General features: G+C 49.2%; 1 protein-coding gene across 18 annotated transcripts in view; it reads right to left on the reverse strand.

Annotated features, from left to right (window-relative positions):
- The window catches only part of TMCC1 (transmembrane and coiled-coil domain family 1), a 117,853-nt gene that overhangs the window by 67,825 nt on the left and 32,138 nt on the right, over positions 1–17,890 (reverse strand). The window contains exon 1 of one of the 18 annotated variants that reach the window (XM_064519273.1): positions 657–729. The exons of the other annotated variants lie outside the window; for them this stretch is intronic. Coding sequence (XP_064375343.1) covers positions 657–695 — 39 coding nt within the window. The 5' untranslated portion in view covers positions 696–729. Of the gene's footprint in view, positions 1–656; positions 730–17,890 lie in introns of those variants that run through there. 18 annotated transcript variants of the gene reach the window in all.

Genomic DNA, 17,890 nt, shown 5'->3' on the forward strand with positions numbered 1-17,890 from the left:
CAAATTCACGCTGCCTGCCTCCGTCAAGCAGGCTTAACAGGCAGTTTCCAGAGCGGCTCATTTGAGACGACTCCAGCTGCCCCGCACGGGCAGGGCCTAGGCGTGAGGTTCATCCCTCGCCAGGGGAGGTCGCTTTGGGGGCAGACTGAGCCCCGCCGCCCGCGGAGGCCGGCTCTGCTCGCGGGCACGGCTCCTGGCGTGGGACGGGACGGGACGGGACGGGACAGGTCCCCCTGCTCGCACCCCCCGAAACGCTCCCTTCAGCGTCTCCAAGGCGAGGAGATACGCAAGGGAATAAATAAAACACTGGTTTGCTGCAAAACCACAGCCTTTCCCAACGCAGCCCGCAGGAAGCGAATTCTGACCTATTTTAAATACCGAGAGCAGCGTTTTAAAATCTGAAGCCTTCACGCACGTAGTCTTAGGGGAAAAGACAGAGTTCAAACGCGAGGCGAGAGCCCGGCTGGCTGCTCACGCGCGTAACCAAACGCCGCAGCCCGCGGGGACGGGGGGCCGCCCGGGCGCAGGTGCCGAGCGGGGCGGGCGCGTTCGCGGGTGGCGGCGGCTCCCCCCGGCCCGGCCCGGCCCCGGCCGCCCCGGGACCCGCCGGGAAGGAGCCCCCCAACCCCCCCCCGCCCCCCCCCGCCGCCGCCCACCTTGGAGAGCTGCCGCCGCAGGCTGAACCGCTGCACCATGGTCCGCCGCCCCCGCGCGCCAGCCGCCCCCGCCCCGCCCCGCCCCGCCCCGCCCCGCCCCGCCCGGGACCCGCAGGCGCCGCGGGGGCGGGGGGGCAGGACCCGTCGGACACCGCGTGTTCCAGCAACTGCACCGCGGCACCCGCCCGCCGTTTTTTCTTAAAAAAAGAAACGTCCACGTTAGCACGGGCACCGGCGTCGAAGAGGCCAGACAGGACCCAGGGCAAAACGGCACCGAGCCCAGCGTCCCCCCCCCCACCAGCACCGCCCCTACCTGCTTTCGCGTGCTCCAGCACTTGGGGCTTAGCTCTTCCCCTGAGATCCACACAGATTACCCTGTTGCCATCCCAAGAAAACACCTGAGAAGAGTATTTCTCGCTTCCCACCACAAATACGCAAGGGAGATCTTTGGGGAACAGCCAGGGACGCCGCCATCTCTACAAGCGTCCTGCTAACAGTGGCTCTGAACGTCCAATTCGTCCTTTCCCCCCTGCAGGGTCCGCAGGCGACGGGCACGGCCCCACCTTGGTGCGGAAAAGGGGTGGGACTCCCCCGGTTCCCCACGACACCGCGGCGACGCTCCGCGCGGTCTGCGGAAACCCGCAGCAAGGACACGTGCCATCCACGTGCGCTTCCAGTTTGGGCCATCTGGACCTAAACGCAGATTTAATGGATCCGGTCAGGCATCTGCCAGGAGGCTGGCGAGAGGAGGCGGGAACAGGAACAACCAAGAACCCCAAATACAACCAAGATCTCACAATGTTCTGGCAGTAACTGAACTCCTCATACAGCCCTGTCTCAGCACTTCTGATGTTGGGCTCTGTAGCACTTTATTTCTGAGCCTTTTTGCAATTGCCTCGTGCCTGCAAGTTCACTCCCATTTCCTTCTGCTCCCCCAGCTTCGGACCTCTGCACCGCGCTGCTCTGGATGCCGCGACGCCCTCCGGGAACGCTCCCACCCGGAGCGCTCGCCCCGTCCACGAGCTCGCCACAATTACGGCACCGAGGGCAGCGGCTTCCCCACCGCGACCCGCTGTAGCAGAACGGCAATATTTAACGTGAAAACATCAGAACACATTGAACACAGAAACACAGAAAACATTGAACAGAAACTAACACTATTTCAAAGGGATTTAAAATTCTACAAAACAAAGTCCAACAGGAACGCTGCCTTACTTTTTATATACATAAAACAAATAAATTTAAGAAGTTAAAGAAACCACACTCCTCACCATCTGCATCCGCAATACTGCTGACGTATGAGTGCCCCCACCCCAAGGAAGCTGACCTGAGGCAGGATTTGTAACGGGAGTCAATCAGATTCGTCAGTCAGAGCTGGCTCTCAAACTGGGGTCCCACAGACTTCCGGGGACCCTTGGACTCATTCCCAGAGGTCTGAAGATAAAATTACTTATCTCTGTGTTCTAGTAAGACTGCTAACAGCAGGAAATAAACCTATTCTGAGGTATAAAATGCGATGTGCCAGCCTACTTGATTTGTGCTGGAAGTACCTGTCTCACAAGGGAGGGACACGTAGTTCGCTACTGGAACGACGATCGTTACAGACACTACGAACAGGTGAGCTAGACCTTCACGGACGTTCACGGACCGTCCCGCGGATACGAAACACAACACAAGTGAACGCAGCAGGCAAGAGGAAAGGCAAGAGCAACAGAAATGAGGCCACGAGGCCACCTGTGTTAACCAAACACATCTAAATAGTTTAACAGCATGCGATTTAAGTAACAAGAGTTTCCACGCTTGTGTCTGCATTAAATTAGCATACAAGGAAACAGTTCGGAGTTGAGACCACCAGCCCCCAACCAAACTATCCCGCTGCGCTACGCGTTTCAGCCTCCCGCACGGGGCCGGGCGCACGCTGCTGTAGGGCACGCGACCGCGGCCGAAGAGCGCGGCGAGCCTTCCTCCCGGCAGCCACCGCCACGAAGCTCCTGCAAGAGCGACCACGCGACCCGCACGCGGCTCGAGCCAGCCGGCTTCGGACAGACCAGGAGCAGTTTCTGTTGCGCTTCTCTTTGTATGTCTTACATTTCTGTTAATGCTAATACAATTCATTAACTGACTTACAAAACATTTGTTTTGCGATCCTCACGGTTCTCAGTCCCCGTCTGTGTTTACACGCAATGTTAAACAGCAGGTTTCGGCTTCAGGGCTGAGGTGGTCTCTGCCAGGGGACCACCCTGCGAGCAAAGCCCTGCCCGGCACGGGGGACCACCGGGTGCTAAGAGCCTCTCGCCACAGCTGTGAAACGCTGGAAACGGACGTGGCCCCGATCAGGAGAGAAAACTGCATTTCTGAGCAGCGTGACCCCATTCCTAGCAGTTCTGCCCCATTCACGCTGCTGGTGCCACAGGACGAAGGGACACCGAGCACTCGGACCCCAGCGGCTGGCGCAGCCCCTGCTCTGTCCGAAGGCAAAGCATCTGCGCTTTATCTTCAGTACCGCTACTCCTCTGCTGCGACGTCTTCTGTACCGAGGCGGAAAGAACAGTGCAGGCTTTTTTGGCTTCATCTGAAGTAAAACACTACTGGCACAGGCCAGATTCCCACAGAGGATGCAAACAACATTGTACCTTTCTTCTTGCCCAGTTCTTGCAACACTGGCCATGGACATCGTAGAGTTGCTTCAGTGCGAGACTGACATTTTAATATGGCAGATAGAGTTCAATTCCAGTTTTTCAACTACAATCAGTCAAAATAAAATGAAAAAAATAAACCATATCTCGGTGGATTTGACATGCTATTCAGAAGTTCCTTCCATGTTGGAGACAAAGTTATAGATATATCTTGCCCATACGTAGGCAAATATATTTCACTACAAAAAACAGGAATTCATTCAAATTATGAATACTAAAACTTCCCTCTACTTGACTGCCTGTATGTTATTCACCTCTGTCAGTTTTAAAACCGCATAAATGACTTCTCCCTGTGCATATGCTATTTGACTCCGGACATCCAGACGACGTGTTGCCAGTACGCATGATGGTGTAGGATGACAGAGATTAAACCAACCACCTGCCGCTAAAGATCTGATTCTCCATATCTAATTAAACAAAAACTTACTGTTCCGACAGCGTTGAGCTACTGTCCCCCAGTCATCTACAACAGCTGCAGTTACTCAGTGCCAACCACACAGCCTGATTTGCTAGTAAAACTTAAACCTTACATAGGCTGTGATTATGCAACTCAAAGATCATGAAGCAAGCGCCTGGAATTGGGCCAGAAAGCCTGCTTGGGGTGGTTATACTACTGGGCAGATTAACCGAGTACTCACAACCGACTATTACCGCTTCACCCGCAAAGCATACTCTGCATCACCACCAGACCCACCACCCGAATCCTCTGTGGATGTATACTAATTGCAATTACAGTAATTCTCTATCCTGACTACGGTTATAATCCCTATCTTGCAGACCAACGCAAACCAGTACCTTTCACTTTCGGCCACAAGTACGCTACCTAAATGAATGTGTGGGTATTCTTAGGCTTAAAAAGGCAAATAAAATCAATATGTCAACTGTCAGTTTGCTGTGTTTCCTTACACAACTTGGGCAAACTCTGAAACGTTAAAACAGCAGGAAATTCACAAGGATTTGAAAACGGAAGAAAAAATAAAATCCAAACAAATTTCGTGCCTGCATGGTTGTTGCAGACTCAGCCCACAGATTCGGAGTCAGTCTAATCAGAGCCCGAGCAGCCACGGTGCAAACGTACAGCCGCGTGACCAGGGCATCGCGCGCGGCGTCGGGCCGGGACCCGGCGGCACGTATCTCGGCGTCTCACGCTGCAGAGGACAGATCCACGCTAGCACTCGGTCGCGGGGAAGCGCTGGCGGTTTTCTGCGCGTATAGCGGAAAATTACGGGCAGGCGCGAGGTGAGCGGCAGACCAGCGAGGTCACCCGCACGCTCGCTGCGGCCTGCTCGCGTGGGTGAGCGCGGAACACAGCCTGCTCAGCCGCACCGCGCACCCAGCTCTCCGCAGACGCCCGGGCAGACGGGGCAACGCCTGAACTCCACCGCGCGTCAGACGCGAGACGGGAGATGCACCCCACCCCGCAGAGCAGCTTCCAGCTGCTGCCTAAGAAGTCAGGAAATCTCTGTTTTGATGTTTAACGCCTCCAAAACTCCACAGGTCTGTTTCCCTTCTACTCACTTATCCATCCGCTGCTGGATGACTGGGGGCACAAACCTGGGCGGCCTACCTGTGCATCCCCAGCATCCCCTCTGGGAACTTGCAGGTCAGGTGCCATTTCCACAGTGCAAACCAAACGCAGACAGAATTGCAACATGAACCCAAAAGGGGGGCTCCTTTCTGCACCACATTTAAATGACCACAGCATCGATCCCGTCAGGATATGGACTGAGCGACACAGAAAAACATTTTCTGAATAACTCTAGACTATAATCAAAATTACTGCAATCAGGAATAGCTACCAACTTTTGGAGCTGGAGCACTCCCCAGCTGTGTTTCGACTCCGTAACAGGGCAAGACCGGAATATTCAGCACTCCCGTGCTCATCAGCACTCTCCTCAGAGCCCGGTTTGAGTGAGGAGGAGACCCTGGCATGAAGGCCAGAAGGATCCCATGACATACTCAGCTATGACAAACCAAGGACCAAGATCCCACGGGATGCTAGGGCCTGCACCTGGCTGGTATGGGGAGCTGTACACCGAGTTCACACAAAATTACTCTGTCCTGCACGCACTGGGAAAGTAACCTTCATTCCCATACATGATTGCATACTCTTCTAGAAAAATAAAGGTGGCTTTTAGGCTGGAGTATTTGCCTTTTCAAGCAAAAATGTTTTTAGCCTATTTTTTAAGTCATCAAGTGACTTGCAGGGCGGGGATAGAGGAGACATTTGCGGTTGGGCCGTGAAGGATTATGAGAAGGTCAGTACAGCTCTCTATATGGAACTTGAAGGGAAAGTTAGAAAAAGATTAAACAAAGGTGTTTATTTTATGACTGCCATCTAAAATTAATATGTACAGATTCATATTTCAGCAGTGAAAAGCACAGCTGGGATAGAGCAGCTCAGCGCATTTTTTGGTAGCAGTCCACCCCGTCCAGTGGTAACGCAGAGGTTTCAGAATACAGAATGTGTTCAGCGCAGAAGTATCTTCTGCCAGAACTCGGACTTCTCTTCAAAAAACTCACTTTTCCTGGAAAAAACACATATTGAACATTAGCCAGTTGCCAGGCCTCTATTGTAAAACGATCACGTAGAGCCCACAGCCAACAAAACTTGTGGGACTGAAGCACTGGCAGGTCTTCCTGGGGTTCGGGGGCACCCACCAGACGCCCGCGGGACGCTGCACGGGCGGGCGCATCGTTCTCCTGCCCGGATGTGGTGCGGCACCTCCCGTCCCGCAGCGCAGCTGCATCCAGAGCCCGCGCGCGCTCCATTCGCTCCCCCGCACTCTGCGCCCTTCTCAGCAGTCTCCCCGCCCGGAACACTGCCGCCCACTTAGTGCCGCTAAGACTGCCGGGCTTTTCGGCATTCCTGCGACAACCTCCTCTCGCGGCTGGAAATAACTTCTCCGAGGAGCTCTCTCACCATCGTCTCTCGGTCTTCTGTCCGCGTTCGAAAATACAGCTAGTGCTTCTGTATTCCACCTGGAAACCCAACCACCAGCTCGTGAAGGAAGCGAGGTCGACCAGCTAATAGCCCCGCGTTAGAGGGAAACTCCCACAGCGACAGCGTTGGGACAAGACGTCACAGCAAAGACAGCTCAGGGGAGGCTGAGCCTGCCGTTTTTATCCACCGCATCCACGTTTCCCTGTTTCCAGGCTGCCGCAGAGTGAACGTGGCTGGTCCTGGGCCATCTCTCCCAGCCGCGGGGCTGCGTGTCGCGGGCTCCAGGAACGACCTTCACCTCCTCTCTGCAGGGCTTTGACGCGCAGCGCTGTCGGCTCCCGGGCATCCACATCTCGGTCCCCCCGGTCGCACGGCCCAGAGCTCAGGCGAGACGGAGGTATCGCTAAGGGGAAGGAGCCGGCTGGCTGCACTTTAATCCACGTCAGACTGAGATGAAACTGCTGGATTAGCAAAAGCGATGACGGCAAGAATCTCCTCTGCCTCCCTGAGGCCTCGCGTTCAGCATGTCCAAACAGATTTTTATGATCTTCAAAGTTAATGAATTCCTCCTACTCTTACGTAGGTAGACACAGGCACGTTTTTTCCTCAGTCCTCTTTTGCTGTGATATCAAAACTTTTTTTTCTCCCTAAGATAACCTTGTTACAGTGATTCAATCCTGTATGATACAGATACTAACTGGTGAAATCTTATCTCACTGTTCAGGAATATAAAACGCTGAAACCATTCAAAATAGTCTCCCAACATGCTAGCACTTCCAAAGCTGCATACAATATTACTACTTGTAAAGCCACAGAATTAAAGAAGAAATGTAAAAGATTTTGATATCAAACGTCTAAATAGATAGTCTAAACTGCTGACTGCATCTGAATTAAACCTTGTGTGTGTATATAAATATATATAAAATCAATTGCATTTTCATATTAAGCAAATATTAAAACCCAAAATTAGTAGCGAAGTAACAGAAAGCACTCTATATGGAAACCGATCCCAAAATTTGATTAGAAACACCAAGTAGAATGTAGTATAAATTTAAGGGAGGGAAACATGAGAAAAAAATCAGGAAAAATTTTATATCTATGCTATGCGTACAGATTCAGTGTCATTCAAAATAACATCCAAACACAAGACTTCCGTAGTTTAGATCTATTTCTGCACAAGGTATTGTCTTTACCGTTTCAAAACTTCCAGCGCATCATCCACCTGAGGAAACCAGATTTTCCTCCCTGACCTCTTGTTTAATAAATTGGGGGCTTTTGTCAAAACAGCCTGCTGTAGTTAAATGCTGACATAGTTAATTTTTGGCAGCAGCACTTCAGTGCTAAGCGGGGGCTATGGAACTAGAGTCTGTACACGAGGGCGAACTCCTTCCCCGCTTCCAGCCTGCACAGAGCCCTTGCAGCAGGACTCGGGGCCGTACTAAAAGCTTCGCCAAGGCGTCCAGCCCGAAGGACAGCACAGGCAATGCGTGCCGTGGGATCAGTCCCAAGGGAAGCAAAGGAGGCATCCCGCTGCCGTAACCCAACGGGAGGCTCCGCTCGGCGCTACCGGATCAGAGCTGCTCCACCTAAATCTTTGCATGTTCGGAAGTCCTCAGCAACTCGCTGCTGCGGAGCAAGACTTCTAACAGCCTGAATCAAATGAACGGCATATTCCAAGGACAGGGGTTACAAGAGGAACCGACATGAGCTGGTTAAACACCCTGCATTCAGGTTATTTAGGTGGCACGTTCCCAAACCGTGCAGGCACAGCCACCTCCGCGGCTGCCAGTTCAGCGCAGCGCCGCTACGCGGTTACTTAGGCCAAAAGCTCTGTTTGCGCCTCTTGTGATCAGAACGTCGCACGTGGGATTCAGGTAAGGAGAATGTTAAAAAAAGCCAGAATAAAGACCTTGGCCAGGTCATCAGCACGGGTACTTCTGACGGCCTGCACAAAACATCACGTGATTTTTAATTACAAGAAGTGGTCAGGACAATCTTACTCAGTAACGCCTTAGTAATCTGAGTTTTAAAGTCCAGAAAACAGAAGGATTTCAGTCAGCTTAAGAAAAAGAACCTAACACAATAAAGTGATCAAATGCCTCTATTGTCTGTAGACTGGCACTTGCAGATCCTCTAAGAGGCTCTGAAAAGGACTCTGTGCCACCGGCCTCCTCCGACGCCAGCGCAGGGCTGTGCCATACCCGGCTCCCGACGGCACCGCGGCGCCCGGCAGCGTCCCGCGCGCGTTGGCACCGTCGTCCGGGAGCCCGTCAGCAGCGCTTGTCTTTGTGTCAATCTCTGGTCACAGTTTGTAAGAGTCAGAAAACCTGCCCAGACATTCATAAACGTTGTCGATCTTGACGCTGCTCCCTGAAAAGCACCAACCTCCCAACCCAAGAGTCTGATCGCGGGCGACGCAGTGCTAAGGGAGCCTCCCCTTTTACTGGCAATTTTGTCACGACTTCCCCATTGCTCATTTTCTGCCCTCTGCAACCGGCAGCCGCACGAAAACCATTCCCGGGACGTTCCCCAGAACAGCAGCGCGGGGCAGCAGCCCTCACTCCCGCACGGCCCCCGCGCTCGGCCGGGCACTGCCCGGGCAGACCGAGCTCTCGTTACATCACTCGGGATGGAGAAAACTCAGATTTCAGTAAAGACTACCAACACTGATTCTCAGTTTTTTAAAAATAAACCTGACTTAAGGAGCCAGTGCCTCTGCCCGATCTCCTTTCACAAGCACAGAAGTGCAATTAGAGTGAACCTACTTTTAGTCCTAAATATCCTACAACCACTTTTCTTTTCAAAAAGGTTCCATAAGACTTGGATTTTCTGGTTTAATTTCCCTCTCGTTGAGACCTTCTACTGATTTTTTCTTACAGATACTGATGTGTATTCACAATTTTCCGCAGTTTTTTAGCATTATATAAGGTTAGAAGTTTAATATATAAAAGTCAAATCAATATTTTGTAAAATTTAAACAGATAACTAGATTTCTTACTGAAAACCTTTTACAGAGGGTGTGCTGGAATAGCCAACATGAGAGAAGTTTTCTTAACGCAGAAAGTTTGGAGGAAGATAAAAAGCGTCATGTATTCAAACATACATTCTCAGGATCAACCTTTGCATTTTATCTTATGTATACTTCTAAACAAAATAAGAACATTTTTAAAGATACCTACACATTCTAATTTTCACTATCAGCCTACAGTCTTCTGTACATAACAGGGTATAAGTTGCCTTAAGAAAATTAGATTCGAGAAAGGTGTTAGCTATTAAAGTAGTTTAACTTCTTAAAAGAATACTTTTGTATTTGGCAGAAAATATTTAATTTCATTGGCGTGTTAAGACAATTCTCCCTCAAGCACTGCATGTGCTACAGGCGAGCTCTCTGAAGGCCAACGTCCGAGCTCAAATCAGCCTATTTTTGTGATGGATTAAGTGAACTGTTTGTACACAGGTTTTCAGAAAAGAATCACTGCTCCCTCTATTGACCGAAGTGCTGCTCGCATGAAGTTGCTCTCCATAGACACCGAAGACCTCTCCCAAACAGTTCGGCTGTTTGGTTTTTTTCTTTATTTAAGGAGTCCACGTACGGTTGCAAGGTAACACGATGGAGGACTCCTCCTGCACAAAGCAGAAAAGGTACTGAGGAAAAGCGGTGGCATTACCAGTAATTATTTGACTACCGTCAATCATCTCAAGCATTTTCTCCTGCCAAAGCCCTTCACGTTTAAGGAAAAAATCTTTCCCCAGTTGGATGTCACGACCACTTGGAGATAAAGAAGGTTTTATCGAGGACCACGTTTCCATCCCGGCTCGCACCAGGCAGCTGCACGGTTAAGATAACTCTCCACTTCTCACCGGTGCAACGGAGCAGCGGCCTGCGTCGCCCGTCGGGACGCACCGCTGGGAACGAGCCCGAGTAACACCTCCTCTCTTCCCGCGCACCAGCACAGGCAGCGGCGGGCTGCAACGGTAAGGTATCTGCCACTACGGTGCCACTAAGCTTCCCGACGCATGAACCACCCCTGCACAGGGGACAACTCCTCCTCTCCTTGGCACCCCGAGCCGTCAGGAGCGAGGAGCCCCGCGGACGCGGGCTGCTGGGCCGCCGCGGAAAGGGCAGGCAAGGGACTTATCTCTCCCCGGCTCAACAACGTCTGCGGGCCTTTGACAAAAAGCTACGTAGAAAAACCACGCCTACAGTTCCCGGCTGAAAAAAAATGATTTTTCCCACATAGGACACAAAAAAGTAGTGTAAGTTGAAAAAGAGAGAAAAGAAGAAGGGGAGGGTTTGCAAAGCTTCAAAGTAAAGAGCACGCTCAGCAAAACCAGCAACAGAGAAAGGGATGAACGCCTTGAGAGGACGGCAGCGACCTTCCAAAGTCCCGCAGGAGCTGCGTTCTCCCCCACGGAGCTGCACCCTGCCACAGAAGAAAACGCATGAAGAAAATCAGAAATAGCTGCCACGTCCCAAAGTTACAGACAGTCATACACCTGGAGATTAATAAACTTACTAGATTTCTATAATTTTTGCATCTTCTGAGATGAAGTTTTAATTATTTGATAACCCAAAGAATACAGCGTCTGGTCCCAGACAATTTAGGTGCTGCTAGCAACATCACATCACATCACATCACCTAACATAACATCTTCTTAACTGGGCTCCGCGCGGCAGAGGAGCACAGGCACGGGGCGACGGGAGAGGGGCACAGGCCTGACACCGGAGCCCCCACGTGCAGACAACTCGCTAACGGTCAGTTAGAGAAGCGCAGAACTGGAGCTGGGCAAAAGTGGCTTTGGGGATAAAAGCAGGATGAATAAGCAGTACCTAGCATACGTAAAAGGCACCACATACAGCAAGTTTGGATGCAGTGCGGAGGTGCAGACCAGAGAAGAAAGAGAAAGGCGTAAGCGCGAGTTAGCACGCGCACAAAAACGAGCCCAAGTGCATCCTGGAGCGAGGAAGGCGAAACCACCCACACGACCATCACGCTCCTGCCAGCAAACGGTGTCGGATGCCGACAGCAGCTGAAACACCCCCCCGTGCACCCCCCCCCAGAACGAGCCCCCCGGCCTCGGCATTCGGGTCAGCGCAGCCCCAGGAAAAGGGGGAGAAACTAGGAAGCCTGTGTATAACGTTTTAACCGCAGCATTAATCCTCCCTTTTCTGCAACAATTAGATCTGTACTAATAACGATTCCACCCTTAAGACTTCAGTAACACCAGCAAACCCTTGGCCTTCCTCGCACACAGGGCGTGCTTCCTCCGCCCGTAAACAAGACCGGGGGCCCAACGCCACCGTTCTGCTTCACGACGGTCTCTGTAGTCGGGCGGGGAAAGCAGTGCCTGGCACAGCCACGGTCCTTCAGAGCAATTAAGGAACTGGAGATTAATTTCTGAGCTTGTGAAACAATCCCCAGCCTACTCCCGACCTATCAATCCGCAATTAAGCCATTACAGTGATCGGCCAGTATCTTATCTCGTTGCAAGATGCAAACAACGCAACCCTATCTCCGTACGAAGCGCAGACGCCCGGCCGAGGATGTTTCTCCGGCGGAGGGGCAGAACAGCGTTCGCCGTCACCGGGCTCGAGCTGCATCAGTCACGTTTCTATGCGCTGCGCACAGCGGTTGATTCGGATTTGCTGGAGCCCAGATCTGCAGCTGCAGGTGTCTGCAGCTTTAAGTTCAGAGCATTAATCCCTCCTGTCCTGAACCGCTCGTCACACAACAGTCCATGCAGGCCCACGCGCTGCCCTGCTGCCAGCACGCAGACACGCTCACCTCGCTCCCCCTCCCAACACGAACTAAAGCGCTCCCTTCTCACGACGGGCTGCAGCAGCTCTGCTAGATTACTGCCATTTGAACAGCACTCGGCTGCAGGCACTGGAGGTATCATCACACACATCACTTCCAGAAGAGCTTGCAACTAACCTGCTCAATTCACACGATGAAAATCGCTTTCCATATAAAAACAGTGCTTTCTGGCCAACGCTACAAACTGTTTTTACTCAGTGTCAGTTACGGTAAAATTCCGAAAATGTCTACAGCTACATGAGTGAAATGGGACAGCAAACATTGCAGACTGATGTTGAGCACGTAAGACTTGTCTGCTGTTTTGGGAAATGGGTTAAAGCCCAAGTGAACTTTCACAGATTTAAGACATATTGTTAGTAGCCACAGTAACCTTTCTGCACACTTTTAGTGACATAAAAAGCCCCCTTTGCTGTCTTTTCAGAGGTGGCTCTCTCTGCAGCACTGCACAGCATTCAGGACAGCCGAATGCGTGCAAAGTGCTTCTGGCAGATAAATTACTGCTTCAAAAGATTATTTACAGTTGTAGGGAAAAAGTTTATGTATTCTTTTGCTACTCTCCCAGGTTATAAGAGTGGTTCAGTTGAATATGCTACTTTTTTATATTAGTATGTGGTTTGTAGACTGGTGCGACTACTCAAAGGAGGTCATTAAAACGTAACTAAGAAAAGCATGCCTACTGTTAGCAGGTTTTTATTTGATACTCACGGAGCCATCACCATCACTAGAAAATTATTGCAGGAGCATATGTAAACATCTTAAAAAGTAAAGCAGACAGTAACAGAATATTGATCTTAAGTTGGTAACCAAAACCCAAAGATATTTTAAATATTTATGAAAACTGACCAAACCTGAGAACAGGGGTTTAGAACGGGCCACCCCCCAAGCAGGCGGCAGCAGGGAGGGGAACGTGCCCAGGAAAGCTGCCCGGCTGGGACCTCCCTCCAGGAAAGGGAATCGAGCTGCACTGGCACAGGCACCAGCAGCCTTTGAAGTTATTTTTTTCTGCATTTAAATCATTTTATGTCCATAGCAGTTCCTCTGTCTAAAGACAAACCGTTCAAAACATTCGGCGACCTTAATCCCTGCTAACTGCTAGTCTCACCTCTAACGTTTCACTTGGAGAAGACCAAGCACGACACGTGCAATAGGTTCGACCTTTCCCACCATTCCAGTAAACACGAGGCAATCAAACGGCAATCTGGAAACGTCTGAGCCCGCAGAGGCAAAAGCCCCAAGTCCCACTGCACAACGTGCCGCTGAGCTACCTGGGGCTGGTCTACCTCAGCCGTGCCGCAAGGTGTGGGCCAAGGGCTTCCGCCGAATCCTCCAAAAACCTCACTGTGCAGAAACCCTCGTTTCCCAGATGAAGGAATTTGCCTCCCTGGCATCTCTCCGCAACACCAGTGCCGGGGGTGTCAGTCCAGATGACAGTGATTTCATATAAGGATCTCAGTTAAAGACAAGGTGTTGCAGGTCTGTAATAATTTGTTTCAAGAAGTTTTACTCTGTATTTTTCCATAACCCTAACCATTTTACAGGCTTCACTGTCTCAGGTCAGAAGTCTATATAAATGCCAGTCTTCATCTAGACATGTACAGGTCTTTTACTCTTCTTTCAGTTCACAAGACTGTGGTTTCCTCCCTCTTCTGTTCGGTGACTTTAACAGAGGGGGGTTTTCTTCCTTTGGAGGCAACCCTGGCCGTGTCCTTCCCCCACCCCACCGCGACCTGTTTGAGCATCTGCTGGCTGCTTGCCACACTTGCGCGCTGCTCATTTAACCTAAAGAAAGGGGCCAGTTTAAGTGTATTTTGTTATCCAGATATACTACGTTAATACTGTTTTCAAGGGTCAAACAGGGAGAGATAACAACTCCCCACGGTGGGGGAGGAGAAATGGACCCAGCAAGCGCCCTCTCCCATGTCCCGAGGGAAAGACCTGCTCCGCTTCTCGCCCCGCACCTTCCGCAAGGCAGCACTCCGGAGTGCAGGTACAGGGAGCCGAGAGGGGCCCGAGGCATTCCTGCTCCTCCTAAAGGCACGGGAGCTGCAGGAAGCACTTAGCAACGCCTCAACTTCAGGGTAAACTTTGTCTTTACTGTTGATCCTTCAATTCCCATACATTTTTCTGCCAGCAGGAAAACTGTGCAGCTAGAGCAGCAGCATTCGGATGGTCTTGCGTCTTATAAAAGAAAACTTTGGCCTTCACGTAACAAGCGCCAGAACTAACGCCAAGGGCAATGCTTGCAATGCGATGCAGTAGTCGGGCACTCTCATTACCTTCATGGCACTGCTAAGACTGCAAGTGGACGTAATTTCTCACCACGCTACTAGTACTACTTCACCTCTGAAACCTGAGTACCTGAGCTGTTGGTCCCTCTCCTCACGTGCAACTCGTTACCCTGTAAATGCTCTGAAAGTACAGCGACGTGAGACGAAACGCATGCACTTTCAAGCCCATCACGTCGGAGGCACCGCCACTCTGATTTCTCAGTCAGCGGGATGCTTCTGCAAGAAAAGCTTACGCAAAAACATTTAAATCTGCCCTCACTGAAATATAAAAAGCTAAATATCTCAATAAGACTTTAATTATTTTCCAAGCTATGAAAAACTCATTTCTCAATTTCTGTACAGAAGCTGACAACATGCAGAATTATTATGCATGCAAATGTATGTAAATGAGGTATTAGAACAAATCTAATCTGTGGTTTTGGGATGACATTTTGCTCTTCCATTTCAACAACAAACTGGGAGAACAGAACAGAACAATATCACAAACTAAAAATATTTTGTGTGCAGAGGATTACTAAGAATTTACTCTCTCTCATGCCACAAAGTACTCGCTGTCCTGAATTCCCACTGGGAGCAGAGGGGCTCAGCATCACACGGAAGCAGACTCAGCCAGTATTCTCGAGAACCACACAGACAGGAGTTAATGCTTACAACACCAATTTATTTTAAAATGAAGCTAAATCAGTTCTACAGTTCTCCAACTTCTGCTTTTTTCTATATCAGACTACTTCATCCTTTGATACAATCTGAAGAGCTGCCCCAGATTAACGCTGTTCTTCCCACAAATTAGTGCTGTAAAGATATAGAAAAGATTTTATTATGTTTTGTTGGTATGGTAAGAGAACTTCTGAACTGTATCAAAGTCAAACAGGTAGCTGTATTGCCTTTGAAAATAACAGTAACCACATCTCAGTCTGACTTGGTTATCCAAGGAACACTATTTCACTGACTCTTGATGGTGTGCTAAGGGCTTTGTGGAACAGAGAAGAAATAAGATCATCTCCAAAACATCACAGTATCTACATACAAAGCACCAGGAGATGAAACACAAACTAACCCCCCTCTTGAGTTAATGAAGGATACTTCGAGGAGATCAAGCTCCTGAGCCTCCTGGCAGTGTGGTCTGTATGGGGGACGTGATAGCGTTATTAAAAAAAGGAAAGTGTCAGTGCGGATAACCAGGAGACAGCTGAAAACTGACCCTGCCACAGGAAATCAAAGCTCTGCAGAAAGAGGAGACTCCTGGAAAAGGAGGAATGGAGCCAAATGAGGAGTCTGTAGCACTCCAGAAACTCTGAATCAGGTGCAATTCAGTGAAAGAAAGACTTCAGACTGCAGATATATTAAAAATGCAACCTAAATTATAAAATTGTGCCCGACACCTGAACAAAGATGATATTTCAGGCTGGCTCATATAGCTGTAACAAAAACACCACCAAAAACAGGCAGGCAGGAGATAGGGGCATGTTAGTAGATGATGGCTTTCAGAAATTTAAACATTGAGAGCTACTGAATAGATAAGAGACAAGACTATTAGTACTGTCTCTATTTAGCCTTTTTTTCCTGGTAAGATCTTCCACACAGAACACTCAAGCATTAAGCAGGAATGAGAACATTTTTCTTCTACAAGGGGACATTGAAGAGCAGGTTCAAAGACCTGCTTCAGGCCTTTCTTAGTCTGAGGAGTCTTGACTTTCAGAGTTGGACCCTCCAGGTGTGGCCTCAGTTTCTAAGCATACCAAAAAACTTACAAAATTTTCACTTTTGCCATTAACCTCTTCAACATGGCCACGCCAAGATGCATACAGGTTTTCTTCCTCCTCCAAAATGTATTTTAGATACAGCACCTGGTGTTAAAAAGCAAGTGTAACAGCTTTCAGCACAGCCAACTGAGCAAGCTAATTAGTCATAAACATTAATAAGGCTCAGAACAGCATTTATGTAGGCAGAGTCGAGCACAAACAGTCACCATGCAGCTCAGGTGCAGACAGGAGGATGAAACCCAGGGCTCGACTCTGCAAAATGGAAATACTCCAGATGTGTCTTTAACAGGTTTTAAGCTTCAATAATAAACTCCACACAGAAGCACTTGGGCTCCTGCTCATCCAAGCTTCACAAATACACTTGCAACAGGTGAAGTTCCTGCCATATGGATAAGAACAAGCACCGATTTCACAGCAGCCTGCAAAGGCTTTTACAAGCATTTTAATGATCTCTGCTCTAATAAAACATAACTGAAAGCTAATTTCCCAGTGGTCCAAGATTGCTGATTGTCTTCCTATATCTACATGCAGCAAAATCTTTTGCAGCCACAGGCAAATCTGAGACTTCAATAAGCAGACACTGAACAGCATTACTTAGCAGCTACAGTATGCAGAACTAGCTAACAGAACACATTGCCACTAATTTCAACATACCACAGTGCAGCAATAATAGTTAAAAGAGAAACAGTGCCCATTATTTTTTCTAAATGACAGAAATCTGAACCCTGAGAAGAAGAAAAAAAAGGGAAAGCAGAGCAGAAATTTCTGCTGCAGCAGCAGCACCAAATCAGAGCAAGAGATATGAACGCTTGGGCTATGGGGGAGGAGGGAGGCATTCAAGGTAGTTTTCCTTGTAAAATTTGCCATCATATACCTGACTGAAGGAGAAGAGGTCCCTAGCAGAGGGCAGACATTTACTGTAGAGAAAAAAACAGACCATCTCATGACAACTGTAGTGCCAGAAGTTCAACTAAGGACAGAAAACAGTAATCAGAAAAATGAGAATTATGTTGTTTGACTACAATTCCTATGCTATACAGTTTTGTCACTAACACACAACTTTTTCATTGTGTACATTTCTTCTTTCTCCTTGTAGCTAGTCTAGCCCATATAGATATGTGCACAACAGATGGATCAAAGCTGTATCTCAGTGATGTTTTTCTACGGTGGGACTTACGGATCACTGAAGAGTTTCAAAGGAATGACTCCCTACCTAAGGCAAAGTGAGCGTGCATTTCTTTACTGTCATTCAACAACCACCAGAACAAAAAGTGAAATTCATAGTGTTTTACTTTAAGCTTCATAAATAATTTAGTCTCAATAAAATGAAATACACTATGAAAATTTAGGGTTAAAATAACACTGTGCAAAACAACTTCAGATTTGTCATAACTTGACGACAGCCTTTAAAGTCTGAGTTCATGCTCAACTTCATCTCTGTTCCATCTGAGTTTGCTCTAATAACTCAGATTTCACCTAGCCCTTTACTGGCTTAATTTGAACTGTGTTGCAACTAATTTTGCAATATAAACTGCTGAACAAAGTTAGTTTTGGCAATACACCAATGCACGAGTTTTGTAGAAAGCGGTCATAGCGTGGCTCACTGAATGCTAAGCTGGCTTCTCAAGCGCCAGAAACACTGATGCCTTTTGTAAGGCTGATTTAACAAATGGCTGAACCATGCTTTCCTGATTTCACTGAATCCTAAACAAGAACCTCTGCTA

Source organism: Dromaius novaehollandiae, chromosome 12, assembly GCF_036370855.1.
Source record: "Dromaius novaehollandiae isolate bDroNov1 chromosome 12, bDroNov1.hap1, whole genome shotgun sequence".
NCBI lineage: Eukaryota > Metazoa > Chordata > Aves > Casuariiformes > Dromaiidae > Dromaius > Dromaius novaehollandiae.